We start from the raw sequence: 16,018 nt of genomic DNA on the forward strand, positions 1-16,018 counted from the left end.
GGCAATTTTTGGTTGAAATATGTCCCTGAATATTTTTGAGGCTGTCACATAACACTTGGTGAGTGTAATCAGTTGGTCACATAACATTGTATTTCACTGGCACCTATGGGTGCAGCACCTTTTGAATTCTTGAAAATATTCATGTCGCAATTACCAGCAGTCACCCCACAGAACAAATGTTGTGCAGGTTGGAGGGTAAGGGGAGCCCAACAACAAAATTAGCCTGGTTAGAGGGATTGGGGTGGAGAATGCATGGGAGGGATGGAATGGTGATGGGGGATAGTGAGAAGGATGAAAGGAATGGGATGGCATGGGAAGAATGGAATAATGGCATGGGATGGGGATTTAAAGAAGTAATGTTGCAATAAAAATGCTAATTTCACCTTCAGTGTTTTGTTCATCTCTTTTCACACCCTTAAAGTTGATCAGCCTGCCATTTTGGGCAGGAGAGGAAATACATATTTGAGCCAGAAGAGGATCTTGTTTTGAGTGCTAAGACCAAAAACGTGGTTTCAAGGTTGTGAAATTACATCCAATGATGTTCTTACTCTGAGAGTAATGTTGACTGCATCATTTGCCTGCATCTGTTTGTATTGTTCACTGGAGAGCAGGTGATTTTGATGCCTGGGAGTGTGGAAGTGGGGCGGTGTGTTCTTGGGAATGCTGCATAATGGTGACAGATTATGGGAGCAATGGAAAAAGGTTTTGAGTTCTGGGAAGTGGATCCTGGTGGGAGGGAACAGTGTGGGAGATTGCTCAGTACCACTTGGAAAAGTGAATAGCTGCATTTGGCCCTACCATGAAACTGAATACGTTCTTAACAATTCCTGTACTTTTACTATCTTGGGAGCGAAAGAGAACAAAGTTTGTAAACCTACAAATTACCACCTCAAAACAGTAAAAAGAAGTAAAAGTATTCCCCACAGTTTTGCTGGGGAAGCCTCTGATGTTTGAAGCTCAAATAGTATTTATACTTTATGCTATATTAATAGTGCAAAATGGCCACAGTACCTTAAACAGTTCCTGCTCTCAGCTTTTTTACTGTGGGAGGAAGCAACAATCATAAGAGTGGAAAAGGACACATTAAAAGCTTGCAGGGTTGGAAGAACCATTAGACAATAAGTCCACTGTTACTAAGCCCATGGCAGGTGGCACTGTGAACACCCACAAACCTGCCTTCGAGATGGAACTGGAAGGATTCATTGCGAGGTAAATATAAACGGTAGTTTTTATAGTTTGACAGAAGAACGTAACATGAATACTGCATTTTGCTTTAGTACCATATTTCCCTTTCCTGATCCATGATATTCCAATGAGGAGGGAGCAACTGGTGTAGAAAACTTATTTTTCTAGCCGCTCACGTGAAAGTATGCAGTGGAATAATAAGTTAAGCATCCTAAAGAATCATAGGATGGGAATAGCAAGTATTAGTGGCTGCAAATGATACTTCCTAATCACTAAATACATGCAACAGCTTCCTGATCCCTATCATATTTTGAACCTAGAGATAAACAATTCATTCCCTTCTTAATCATGACATATATAGAACTAATTCATCAACCTTTCCATCTTAAATGATATATGTATGTGTGTGTGTGTGTGTGTGTGTGTGTATATATATATATATATATATATATATATATATATATATATATATATATATATATAATAAATATATATATATATATAATAAATATATATATATATAATAAATATATATATATATAATAAATATATATATATAATATATATATATATATAATATATATATATAATATATATATATATATATAATATATATATATATATAATATATATATATAATATATGGAGATAATATGTCCATTCTTCCTCTCCAGTTTTAGTACTGTGACACTTTATTCTAAAGTTGGTCACTCACCCCAGGCTCTTAATTACTATACATCCAATTGCCACCTTTTGTAATTAATGTAAAATTCTATACATCACTGACAGTCTGTGAAGAGATATACCAATTCTTTTACAGGATTTTGAATCACTAACATTTGATTTGCCATATTTGGAACCACATCCATTTTGCTCTGTTACTTCAGTTGAAGACAGTTGTAAATCGTTGAAGATGTCTGTACTGGGAGTGTCTGAAGAAATTAAGTATAATGAGCTCCCAGCACTCGAGGTGGTGGAAGAGGAAAAGCAAGTATGTATTATCAACAATCACAATTGATCACTAGAAACCTAGTAACCAGTGACAAACTTCTATACATTATTAGAAAAATCGCTAATAACAGCTAGGATTGTGTGCCGGTAGGGATGACTGATACCAGCTCTTTCTGCCACATGGCACTTTATGTGCCACAGAAATCAAAATCCAGATTTTGTAGCACCAAGGAGTATTTGCAATTGATGTAGGTAGTTTTGTAGAGTTGGAAATGTATCTTTTTAAAATGATGAAGGAGGGCTCTCTCAGTAGAGACAATCTTTCACTAATATTTATCTGAGGTAAAATTCCCTGGGTTTCATTTTCCCCTTTACTGGCCACTCTGTCTGTGCTGCTGCCGCTTCTGACTCTGCAGGAAATGCTGAACCTGACATTCACCCTGTCCTCCAATTTCCCCAACCCCCCCCCCCCAAATTCCTTTTTCCCAAACCACAATCTGCTCAATCACCAAATCTATATTAAAGCAACTATAACAAAAAAAAAGTTATCCTTTTTAATGAATTGTTGCTCCAAATTGAAGAATATGATATCCAATAATTCCATCTCCCAAGTGATATTGAACAAAGTGAGCAACGTTAACAATCAAAAGTAGCACATAATATGAATCATTTGGCATTAAGTAGGTTTATTATTGTATTTTACTTCCACGATTTAAGGAGAGGTTTGCACTTCCCATATATTTATCATGCAAAATGGGTGGCTTTCAGTCCCTAAGTAGTCGTCTTGTTGTATGAATATAATGGAAGAATTAAATATTGGGCAGACTTGGAAGACAAGAGAAGGTAACTTATCTTCTGTTTCCAAATTTTAAAGTTCGGATGACCCTTTGCGTTTCTTATGAAATATGTTTTAGATTGAAGAATGATTTCTGCACATAAAATGGGGATAATGCAAAATAATACCAAACATTTCTACTCACCTTAAATTAATGTACTTAAACTTTTGATCACTTTTTTCAGTAATGTTATCTTGTATTTGCTCCTTTTATTAACTATGTATATAATTTATAGCAGGATCTGTGCTGTGAATCATTGAACAGCGTGGATCATCTCCCAAATTCAGAGGCAAAGTTAAAATCACAAGATGAGTTTTATATCTCACTAATTGATACTAAGCATACTGTGGAACCATGTAGTGCGGAGATTCCTAGTGGATATGGCCAGTCTGGTGAGTACAACAGTGTAGTATTGAAATTGGAGAATTGAACATTTTTCGAACTGTGCAGGAGCCTTTTTTTGAGAGCTGTAGTATACAGGTGTTGGTTTTTAGAATTTCAAGAAATATTTTTGTTTTAACAATGAATGTATGATTTGAGGGAACTGAGAAGAACGATAACTGTACCCAATAGTGCGAGGAGAGAGAACTGAATATGAAGATAAAATCATTACTGTTGGATGCTCTGCAATTGTATCATTTGTTTATAATGTACTTTCAACTTCTTCACTATGGGCTTTGTAACTCACCTAAGCTAAATCCCCCAACTCCGTCAGTTCATACCTGTCAAGAATTACATCAAGAAAAGAAAAATCAAAATATATAATAGTCAAAGTTACTAAATCTTTGTAGAACATGTTGGCTTAGTTGGTAAAGGCACTAGTAAGTATGGAACTGAACCAAGATAGACCAGAAAGTGCATGTTGAGTTTCTCATCTCCTGCTGAGTTATCTAATCTTAGCTGGATTGGCAATAGAAGTATTAAAGCTTGATTTTATATCATTGAACTACAGAGGGTACAAATCATCCTGGGTCCCGTCTCTGTCTGCCATACAGGGATGCATTGGAAAGTGCATGTGCATGCAGATATTGGATAGGATCAGCCTTTGCTGTGGTGATGACGTACAGGTGAACACTATCTGTACTTGCACACAAGGAATGGCCACTTAAGTTGGGTACTGTAGCACACCTAGTGACAGTAGAGTAATGCTCAAGTATTATGTTAGAGAAAAGAGAAAATGAAAGATTGGTAAAACAAAATTATTTCTCAAAAAAAAAATTATTTTATAAATAGTGTTGGTGCCAGTATTTTTGAAATTTATGTAATTATTCTACTTGAAATATTGCTACTTGTCACAAGAATGGATAGGCTAGGTTTGCATTTAGCTGTGTAATCTACAAATTCTAATGTTAAGCAACAGAACTCCTTTTGTAGGATCTTTTGATGTGCATGACAGAACTATTCCTAACCTGGCTTTAGAGATAAGGATTAAATTCTAACAAAAGATTGTTGCCTTTCAAATTTATTTCAAGTTCTGATATGAGTATTTTTTAAAATATGTACTATAGCCTGTGTTAGAGGTGTGTGTGTATGATTTCCAGTGAAAACAATCTCTGTGTCTACCCTATCAAGCCCTTCAGAATCTTACGTTTCAATGAGATCACCTGTCATTCTTCTAAACTCTAGAGAATACAGGCCCAATTTACTCAGCTTCTCATAAAGGGGTTATATTCTGTAAAAATAAGGGATTTCCCACTTAAGATCGAGATGAGGAGAATTTTTTTCACTCAGAGGGTTGGTCATTGGTCTGTGGAATTCTCTTCCTCAGAGAGCAATAGAGGCTTAGTCATTGAATTTATTCAAGGCTGAGTTAGATTCTTGATGGACAAGCGAGTGAAAGGGTATATGGGGTTGATAGGAAAGTGAAGTTGAGAGGCTACAATCAGATCAACCATGATCTTAACATATGGCAGAGTGGGCTCGAAGGGCCAAATAGCCGACTCCTACTCCTAATTCATATGTTCGTATGTATGTAAAAGGGTGGAAGCACTGGAAAATTTGACTTGTGGCCAACTTTTGTATGTGAATTGAATGTTTTTTAAATTTGCAAAACGTTTTTTTTGTTGCTGCATTTTAATAGCCTTAAGTAATAGTGCATTTGTTATTGAATACTGGTATTTCAGGTGTAACTTTCAAACCCGAGAATGTTCAGCCTTCTTTAAAAGCAGATGCCAAGGAAGGTAAGCATTAGAATTGTTGGACACCTGGATTGTTTAACTGCACTTTCACTATGGATTAAATGATTCTATCTAATTCTCCTTTGGTTCACCTTCTCTTCTGCTGAGAGTACCTCCCATTCCTTACAGCCCTGCTCTTGAACAAATTACTTGACGGGCAAGAGTGAGGTGGAGGATGTGTTCTTTAGGCTGACTCGTCTGATGAGGCTGTCACTGGGAACTTGAGGGAACATAGTAAAGCAAACTCAGATTCACACAATGTTTTATTAAATCCTGCAGACACGTCAAAGTCCTTAACCCGTAGATTATTTTTGAAGTTTCGTTATTATGTGTTGTGCAATAAATGACCAGACAGTCTGTTTGGTCGTGGTAGAGGGAAGAATATTTGCCAGAATTCCCCATTCTCTGAATAGTGGCATGGAATATTTTTGTGTCCACTTGTCATTCCCTGACTGGAAAACTGAGAAGGTAGACGTCATCTTGGTTTAACATCTCATCTGAAAATGAGTGATTACCAAGTGAGCCAGGCTGGCACACAATGAGCAGACACCCTCTGCTATGGTACTGAAGTATATTGGAGCTCCAGATTGTGGAATTGTACAGCATGGTCTGAGCCATGTTAAAATTACACTCTTGTTCATACAAATTACTGCTCAGTCATACAATATGAAGCTACTACTTGGCGTAATCCATGCACTTTAACCAAACATGACTGAGAAAAACAGCTAACAGTCAGGTTGAGACAGGTAAAGCTCCCTATGAGGTATTGCTTAAGACATTTGCATGTAGTATGTGTAAGCCTTGTAGTTGTCATTGCCCAAATGCAAATTCTATCCTGTATATCACAATTTGCGCACACTTCTGTAAGGACTGGCAATACATTTATGCATACTTAGCTCATGTCTGAATTTGATTGAGATATCAATCTATATAAACATTTACTTGTATTTCAAATTGCTTATTATTTCAATCATTTTCAAGGTTTCTGGTGCTGCTTATTAGAAGCTACTTATCTTATTGATTTTTCACCCATGTAACAACGTTTTATCTTCCCTATTTCATAAAAAAAAAAATGGATATAAATGGGCCCTTTAAACCACTTGGTAAAATGTGGCTTGGTTGAAAGAAAGTGGTATGTGAAGTAAGGGAAGATCATGGCAAGAATTTTCCCGTAGGCAAGCCGGGGGCGGGGCCCCCACTGACGCGGATTAACATCAGGCGCAACTCCTGATGTCATTCCGCGTCATTTGCATTTTCAGGTCGGCGGCGGTGCAGCCAAGTCAGCTGTGCGCCCGCCGACCTGTCAACGGCCTATTGAGGCCATTCAAAAAGCAATTAATGGACCTGCCCGTTCAACCTTAAGGTTGGTGGGCAGGTCGGGAGCACTGGCGGCCACCTGAAAAAGCATGAAACCTCATCCAAGGGCAGGATGAGCTTTCATGACTGAATTAAAAAATTAAGATTGACATAACTTTAAGTAAAAGTTAATGTCCCGACTCATGTGACACTGTCACATGAGGGGACATGGGTGGTAAATGAAATTGTCGAAAGAACTTTTTCCCTTTGAAAACCGATCCCCCTGAGGCAGCACTTAGTCTCAGGGAGATCGGAGCGCACTTCCACATTTGCCAGCACCCCCCCACCCCCAAATTGGCCCACCCATGAAAAATGGCAGTATGCCCCCAATTGGGGGTGCGGATCAAAGGGCTGCCCACCCACTCCCACACTTTGGGGGGGGGGGGGGCGAGGGCGAGGATCTTGCCCCATGTAAGTTTTCGCCCAGTACTTTTAACTGAACAGATGTAATTGTTTCCCCAATGACAAATTAAATTTATGACTAAAAGAGATGTAAAATATATGCATAGAAAGCAAAAATTGGCCACATTGAAAAGACTGCAGTATTTCAAAGAGTAACCTGTTAACACCATCTTGGAGCAACTAGGAATGGACTATAAATGTGGCCTCAAACATTTTGTTGAAAGAAACACGCTCTAACAATGCTGTTAAAATAGCTAAGGATGAAGTTGAAAAAAACCTAGGAGTCTAAAACTTGACCCTCAGCATGGCCAGCTAGAACAGAGCAAAAATCAACACCAGGCAAATGTTGAGCCATAAAAACAAAAAAACTGCGGATGCTGGAAATCCAAATCCAAAACAAAAACAGAATTACCTGGAAAAACTCAGCAGGTCTGGCAGCATCGGCGGAGAAGAAAAGAGTTGACGTTTCGAGTCCTCATGACCCTTCGACAGAAGTGAGTGAATCCAAGAAAGGGGTGAAATATAAGCTGGTTTTAGGTGTGTGTGTGTGTGGGGGTGGGGGGGAGAGAAGTGGAGGGGGTTGGTGTGGTTGTAGGGACAAACAAGCAGTGATAGAAGCAGATCATCAAAAGATGTCACAGACAACAGAACAAAAGAACACATAGGTGTTAAAGTTGGTGATATCTAAACGAATGTGCTAATTAAGAATGGATGTTAGGGCACTCAAGGTATAGCTCTAGTGGGGGTGGAGGGAGCATAAAAGATTTAAAAATATTTTAAAATAATGGAAATAGGTGGGAAAAGAAAAATCTATATAATTTATTGGAAAAAACAAAAGGAAGGGGGAAGAAACAGAAAGGGGGTGGGGATGGAGGAGGGAGCTCAAGACCTAAAGTTGTTGAATTCAATATTCAGTCCGGAAGGCTGTAAAGTGCCTAGTCGAAAGATGAGGTGTTGTTCCTCCAGTTTGTGTTGGGCTTCACTGGAACAATGCAGCAAGCCAAGGACAGACGTGGGCAAGAGAGCAGGGTGGAGTGTTAAAATGGCAAGCGACAGGGAGGTTTGGGTCATTCTTGCGGACAGACCGCAGGTATTCTGCAAAGCGGAATATGAATGTTGAGCCATGTTGTTAAAACAGTGAAATTCAAGTCCGATTAAATCATGATCTGACGGTATATAGTGCTTTGGTATGAGGGTCATTTTGAGTACCAGATCTAGTAACAGGCACTGAATGTGAGACATCCAATTGCCGGTACAAATAGGAGCCACGTTAATCTCCGGTCTTGGTGATCTGAGCTATCAGAAAAGACTGGAAAAGGAAGAAACTAAAAGATGATCTTATAAAGTTTTAAACAGTAAAGATAAATTTGGAAAATTACTTCAAATTAAATTAGGGAAACAGGCACTGACTGATACAGGTTCAAACTAGCAAAAGGCAAGTGTGAGATCAATACCGGGAGGTTTTTCTTTACAAACATTGATCAACACACGTAATGGACCCGTGGATCGACTGGTCCAAATGAAAAGCCTCAATCATTTAAGAATCAAATAGATGTTGCATTGGAGAAACTTTGGATGGAGTCGGTTTGTGTGGATGATTTGCAATGAGCCAAAATGGCCTTCCTAATCAGAATTATTTTGTGATTAATATGATTTGCATGTTTCTATATAATTTCATCCATGAAATGTGTGTTTTAATTCAAAGGTGGTGCTTACTACATCTCAGTAGAGAAAGCAGTAGTTGATTCTCACATTCCAAATATGGTGGTCATACTGATTTTTTTTTTCATGGAAAGTGAAAACCAACAGCATTGATGCAGTATTTCAAAATGCTGATCTGCCGTGATTTCCTCTGTTGAGGAAATGCTGCTGTACAGAGAAAAAGGAAAAATCTTAGAGGATCACAGCAATTTTATATATATGTCATTTTGGCTATAATTGCTGAAAGGTATGTAGGGGTATAAGAAGAGAAGAACTTATAAAAATTCCATAGAGTAACTTACCCTGAAACACTGAATCTCTGTGACCCACAGCGAATATGCCTTCATTTTCAGGGAGGGAAGGCTAGCTTTCCAGTCAACAATCCAGAAGGTTGTGCTCCAGTCATTGACATAATAACTTAGTTGCTGAAGAAATATAAGTCTTTGATTGTCATCAATGTGGATATAACAGTGAAGAAAAAAAATCTTGTGTTTGGTCAAACATAGAAACAAGTTGATATTTTAGTCTTCGTAGACATCCTGACTTTGGCTTTTCCTTGATTGCAAGTTTGCTAGACTTTAATTGTTTTGGAAAAACTCAGGAGGGGTTGCAGAATGCTCAGGAGTGGCCCCTTCTTGCACCAATCAAAATATATCTCTTGTCTCTCGGTGGGAGGAAGGGAAAATGTGCTATTTTCTCTACCCCTAGAGATGCTTGTCTGATGAACTGTCCTCCCTGGCCAAGGAAAATTGCACGAGATATGGGGAAAGGAGGAATGGCTATAAGTAGAGAAAGAAGAATTTGCAACAAGCAAGAAAATTAAAATTATACCAGTATAAAGAGTTTAGAAGAAAAATGCAAAACCACCACCAAATAACCTGGAAATTAAAACAACCAAGCGGGAAGGCCAAGGGAACTGAATCACTGTGTTTTAAGGGAACAGTTTGGGCAAGCTATGCAAATCAACCCACTGTTGAATTGAGCACATTGCACTTTAGACCAAATAAGAATGTACTCAGCAAAAGGTAGAGATTGTTCAGCATACCTCTCCATGCTGGTTGCTGATTATACCAGATATCAATTAATAAAATACTCCTTTCTTTTTCTTCTTCAGTAGTTTCCAGCTACACTTCTGAAGCTCCTCAAAACGAAACCATTCTGGCTACTGCAGTGTCTTTATTCAGCAATGTCCAGGAGGAGTCTGTCCTGACATCACCTGTGTTATCTGCTGCACCAGCTGGGCACAATAAATTTCATCTACCCAGGAGCTCTTCATCCGTCGCATTGGGCCCCTCTGCACGCATGGCAGGAGCACTCCATCATTTATCATGGCTGTCAATAGTGAACAAAAAGCTGTAATCCTCACAATTCCAGATAGGTAAACATTTAAAAGATACTTTATGGGGTGGGGAAGGGAAGAAAAGTACTGTTGGTGCAAAGCTTTGGAAGAAGATTAATATTTCTCAAGGGTATCTACATAGCTCTGGCTAAACATAAAGGACATCAACAAAGAGAATTATAGAATGCATCAGCTGGAAGACTATTATTTTAGCATAGACACAAATGTTCATCTGACTAAAATATGGGATTAGAAGCCATTTTTGGTCTCCAATCAATGGCTTTTGTTATGTATACTCTGTGATCTTTTCACACTTCATGTAGTCAGGTATATTTCACTGAAGAAAAATCTTGAATTATGTATCTGTCTTTGAAATCAGGCTGTAAGGTACATAAGGGTCTGGAATTTTCTTTCAGTGGCGAGGCAATGGCTTTGCCTTTGATCTCAAAGAAAGCAGCTTATAAAGACCTAGCATGGACTTCCCCCATTCCCAATAAAGCTAGTGCCAAGTCAAGTGGATCTCCAGACATCCAACATTAGTGATGTCAGCAGGGTGAGCCCCGATCACATTAAAGTATTCTCACAGACAGCAAACCAGGAAGCTAAAAGCACTAACTAGTTTCATTTTCAATTTAAATTTTCACAAAGTGAATTAAATAATTGATTAGATTAAGGTAGAAGCTAAAATATTTATAAACCTGTAAATTTAAAAATACGAATGCTAATCAGAATGGAAAAAAATTACATTCCACAAATATAAAATTAGCTTTCCAGGGTCATTGAGGATATTTTAGTAGTAATTATAAATTTAGATCCTTGTTTAAGAACATAAATTGGAGCAGGAGCAGACCATATGGCTCCTCGATCCTGCTTACCATTCAGTAAGATCATGGCTGAGCAGATTATGGCTTCAGATTCACTTACCTGACTGGTCTCTAGAATCCTTGACTCCCCTATAGTTCAAAAATCTGTCTATGTCGGCGTTAAATATATTCAGTGACTCAGCCTACACATCTCTTAGCGGTGGAGAACTCCAAAGATTCACAACCTTCAGAAAAGAAATTCCTCATCTCCGTCTTAAATGGGAGACCCCCTTATTCTGAAACTATGCCCCTAGTTCTAAATTCCCCCATGAGGGAAACATCTCAGCATCTACCCTGTCAAGCCCCCTCATAATCTTATCTATTTCAATTTAATCACCTCCTTTTTCTAATAAAATCCAAAGAGGCCCAACTTGCTCACCCTTTCTCCATAAGACAACTCCTTCATCCCAGAAACAGTGTAGTGAACCTCCTCTGAACTATCTTCAATGTAAGTATACCCTCTGTACATAGTACTCTAGATGTGCTCTCACCGTACAATACCTGGACAATTGTAACAAGACTTCCCTGATTTTCTACTCCATCTCCCTGCAATAAAGGTTAACACTTCATTTGCCTTCCTAATTACTTGTACCTGCGTGTTAACTTTGTGTTTCATGTATGAGGACACCGTGATCCCTCTATTTGCTGCAGTTAGACCTCATTCAACAGTGTAACTTTTTCAAGTGATTTTACAGCAAGACTATGAGTGGAAGTTCTTGCCAGTTTGCCAATGATTGCAGTCTGGGTGGGGTAGCCTCAATAGGGCACTATCTGGAGCAGTGTAGAATCACTGGCAGCAACTTCTAGATTTCTGTGTGACTCTGTGCATTCATAAACTCCGAAAGTTAGTCAGTATCAGTGGAGGGGTCAATGTGGATGCTGACAGTTTCACTGTCATTACCACTGCAAAATCCAGGACAAGATGGTGTCAGCCTTGGCTCAGTGATAGCACTCTTGCACCTGAGTCAGGCTCTGGGTTCAAGTCCCAATTCAGAGACTTGAGCATATTATCTAGCCTAGCAGTTTAGTGCATTACTGAGGGAATGCTGCATTGTTGGAGGTGCTGTCTTTCGGATGAGATGTTAAATCGAAGCCCTGCTGCATAAAAGATTCCACAGCACTGTTCAAACATTCATCCGTCAATCAACGCCTAAAACAGATGAATGGGACACTATGCACAAATCGGATGCCACATTTCCTACATTAAAACTGACTACATTTCAAAAGTACACGAGTAAACTACTGCAGATGCTGGAAGTATGAAATAAAAGCAGAAATTGCTGGAAATACTCTGCAAGTCTGGCAGCATCTGTGAAGAAAGGAACAGAGTTAATGTTTCAGGTCGGCAGGGCCATTCTGACGAAGGGTCACCAATCTCTCCACAGATGCTGCCAGAGCTGCTTCCAGTATTTTCTGTTTTTATTTTACACTTCAAAGCCACTTCATTGACTGTGAAGTAGTGTTGGATGTCCCGAGGCCATGAAAGATGCCATGCTGTTTTATGTTATTATTCTAAGGAAGTGATATTCTCTGAAGAAAGCTGTGTATCACTGCTGTAAAGTCACGTGCACCTGGAAAAGTCTGGTAATAAGATCATGCTTTGGTCAGATTGTTGCATGAGAAGTAGGATCTGTTCGTAGGTACATATGATAAACTTTCTGCTGAAAAAGATATTTCACTCTTGTGATGGCATAGTTGTAATGTCGCTGGACTAGCTATCCAGGGACCCAGACTTATGACCTGGGAGCACTGTGGCAGGTGGTGGAATTTGAATTCAATTAATAAATGTCTAGTATAAAGTTAGTCTCAGTAGGATTTTTTTTTTTTTTACATTCATTCATGGGATGTGGGCTTCGCTGGCTGGGCCAGCATTTATTGCTGTCCCTAATTGCCCTTGAGAAGGTGTTGATGAGCTGCCGCCTTGTTGTCCGGGTTCACGTGTAAAATGGTCCAACGGGTGAGGTGGAACTGAACCCAACATTAATATACTTTTAGAGAGAAGGGGAAATACTCGGGAGTTGTGGGGCTTGAAATATACTGGAGTGATTTTAAGGTTCAAGGGTTTGGGCAGCTTATTTATAAATGGCTATATTTTCTGTCAGATTAATCTTCTAATGTTCAGATATTCATTCTTCTATATCTTACTGGATTAGTTTTTAATCATTCCCAGATATCCCATATTCTCTATTTTTAATTGAATGTTTTGAAATTATTTACAACTTCAGGAAATCAGCCTGGATTAGCTGGAACACGACTTGGCCACCAATACGTCATTAAAAAGGATTCCTATTTGATGCCCCAGGTCCGAATTATACAACCTCTGTGGTCTGAAGAGCTTGTTTTCAAAAGATTGAACATCAAACTGACAAAACCCAAGTTCGAAAATATTACCATTGCCAAAATATTTCTCTGTTTTGAGATTCCCCCCCCCCGTGCTATCTTTTTTTCACATGCTTCTACAAAGGAAACATTGTATAAGATAAATGTAATCTTGATCTTTGTATTTTGTTTATTAAGATTTTTTTTTATTGGGAAAGATATACTTATGAATGTCGACCTTATTGAAACAACCAAAGTGACCGTGTGATGAAGCTGATTTAATATGGAATTGAAATGGCAATCTTTTACGTTTGTGTATTGAATGGAAAACTGCTGATAGCTCTAATGCTTGACATGCTCAGTAAGCCTTTACATCCTCGTCAGTTAATGCAATGTTTACTTTTACTTTCTATCACTTAATTTTACTATTTACTTTTTTTATATTAAAAGTTTTTGCTGATGGTGATGAAACATTTTTCCTTTTCAGGTGCCCATTGGCCAGATCAACCACTCCCCCAGGTCAGATACAGCACAATGAGCTATAGAGTAAAGTAGCACCCTTTCCTTTGAATCACAAGATTCTGGATTCAAGTCCTTCTCCAGACCTTGAGCACAAAAACCAAGGCTGACACTGCATACAGTATTGAGGATGTGCTGCACTGTCAGAGGTGTGCCATCTTTTGGGTGAGGCATTAAACCAAGGCTCCATCTGTCTGCTCTGGTGGATGTAAAAGATCCCAGGGCATTATTTCAAAGAAGAGCAGGGGAGTGATCCCCTGGTGTCTTGGCCAATATTTATCTCTCAATCATCACCACAAAAAAAAATATATTATTTGGTTGTTATCACATTGTTGTTTGTGGGAGTACACTTCAAAAATACTTCATTGGCTCTAAAATCACTATATAAATGCAAGTCTTTTCTTTTCCCCAAATTTACCCATAAATGTAACCTCTACTCACCCATGTGAAATTTCCATCTTCAAACGGGCCATTCCCATGGCTCCTCTGAATAAGATTGGCAATTATTGGCACACAACACTTAGCAACTGGATTGAAACTCCTAAGTAGATTTCACTAGGACCCTGACACTCAGCAAAGAGAGACATTTATCCTATTATCCTGGATGAATTGAAATGCAGTGCGCTGATTCTAGTTAACTTAAGTTATTTTTTTAGGGGTAAGATGTTACTTTAGGCTCCATTTGAAGTAACCAGGAACTTGCTCAGCTAAAGTCTTTAAAAAGTATAGGGGAACTTTATGGTACCCTGGGTTAGACACAATCTTTCTTTCATGTAAGGAGCATGGGTTGAATCCTATGTCAAATTACTTTGATCCCAATCCAGTTCCACTGAGTACAGACTCTCAGCACATAAAATATTCCTACATATTTAATTGCTGAATATAGTCATTCAGGACAAAATAACTAGTATAAGAAATTAAAAATGTACATACTTTGTAATATAGTGTATTCTTCTAGGGTAGAGAATGAGGCAAATTGTTGACAAGAGGGAGATTTGCCTTTATATCAAACTGATATACCTGACCCAGGATTTCCTGATGCTGGAACTAGATCTATTAATATCATTTACTTAATTCACACACACATCACAAATAAAATAGTTCCTCCAGGGTGAATGTAAACAATGCATGTTTACTGAATTGGAGGATTACATTACATTGAAAGTGTTTCCCAAGCATGTTACTGTTAATTTTTAGGACAATGATTTTTGCTTTGGGTTACTGGTGGTAAGAGCTACTGATAGAATATGTCATTGACCAGAAAGTTCATTATATTTAGGGAAATTTATTCAATTATATATACATTTAAATTAAGAACTAAGATTGCATCATTGCTATTTTGTTCTGTAAAATAATTGCTGATTGACAATTGGGAAATGTGGCCAGAAACAAAGCTATTTCAAATAAATCTTCAGTTTTTCAAGAGGTGTTGCCATGTCTGTGTAATTCTTTTCCTGCAAATCTCCCTACTCTTCTCACTCCTTTCTCCTCTGCCAAATATATTAGCTCTTTGCTAGTGTGCAGTTGCACAGGTGTTAGTAACATTTTGGTATTTCAACCAAGTGGCTTTATTTATATGGGAGCCTCATCAGTGAGTGCTGGCAGGTGATTCAATCCTTGCAGGCGTTGTAGCAAACCTAAGCCCAATCCTGTCCTTAAATTGACATTGATCTGTGTCCATTTTCCAGTAGGAGTCTGGGAACCTTGTCCTGCAACCCCACATCATCAAGGGCTTTGGACTGCATATAATCTAGGTTGACACAAGAATGCTGGATTGTCAGAGGTGTTATTTTTCAGACGCAACATAAAACTGGTAAAGCATTTTTACAAAAGGCTAGTTCAATTGTGTACTTTTTAAAAATAAATTCATTTTTAAACACCAAATCCCATTTGTTGTTTTGCTGCTTAAAGTAATTGGACAATTCAATTTTTAGCATAAAAATGGCAATCCTCAGGAGCAGCCTGCATTTAGAGTCGCAATCCTTTTTTGTTCGTCAGAGTTACATGGAAATATTGGAAATGTTTTTCTGTCCATCCTTCTGGTGCATATGACTGCTTGCTTAATAGCAAGATCAATGAGGACACTTGGAAATTATAGGGGACATACCTTTGCGAGTATTCAGAAACCAAGTAGAACCTTGAGCAAGAAGGTAGATAAGATACAAAAATGTAATGGAGACATTAAGCTCCAAAGTAGTATTAAGGAATCACAAAATAAGTTGTTCACAAAAAAATGCCTTCATGATTCCTGTTATAAATTTATGATCATCAAAATATCCAATAGGGAATTCAGACAAAATATCTTTACCCAAAGAGTGGTAAGAATGGAACTTGCCACTACAAAGAATAGTTGAGGCAAATAATAGATGC

The 16,018-nt window shown here is 38.3% G+C and overlaps 1 protein-coding gene across 2 annotated transcripts in view; it reads left to right on the plus strand.

Moving 5' to 3' along the window:
* tdrd5 (tudor domain containing 5) overlaps positions 1-13,855 on the plus strand; it is a 45,115-nt gene extending 31,260 nt beyond the window's left edge. For both annotated transcript variants that reach the window (XM_041205792.1, XM_041205795.1), the window contains exons 14-18: positions 2,006-2,176; positions 3,208-3,364; positions 5,096-5,152; positions 9,723-9,986; positions 13,036-13,855. In XM_041205792.1, the coding sequence (XP_041061726.1) occupies positions 2,006-2,176; positions 3,208-3,364; positions 5,096-5,152; positions 9,723-9,967 (630 nt within the window). In that variant the 3' untranslated portion in view covers positions 9,968-9,986; positions 13,036-13,855. The remainder of the gene's footprint in view (positions 1-2,005; positions 2,177-3,207; positions 3,365-5,095; positions 5,153-9,722; positions 9,987-13,035) is intronic.
* The last annotated feature ends 2,163 nt before the right edge of the window (positions 13,856-16,018 follow it).

Source organism: Carcharodon carcharias, chromosome 15, assembly GCF_017639515.1.
Source record: "Carcharodon carcharias isolate sCarCar2 chromosome 15, sCarCar2.pri, whole genome shotgun sequence".
NCBI classification, from domain to species: Eukaryota; Metazoa; Chordata; class Chondrichthyes; order Lamniformes; family Lamnidae; genus Carcharodon; species Carcharodon carcharias.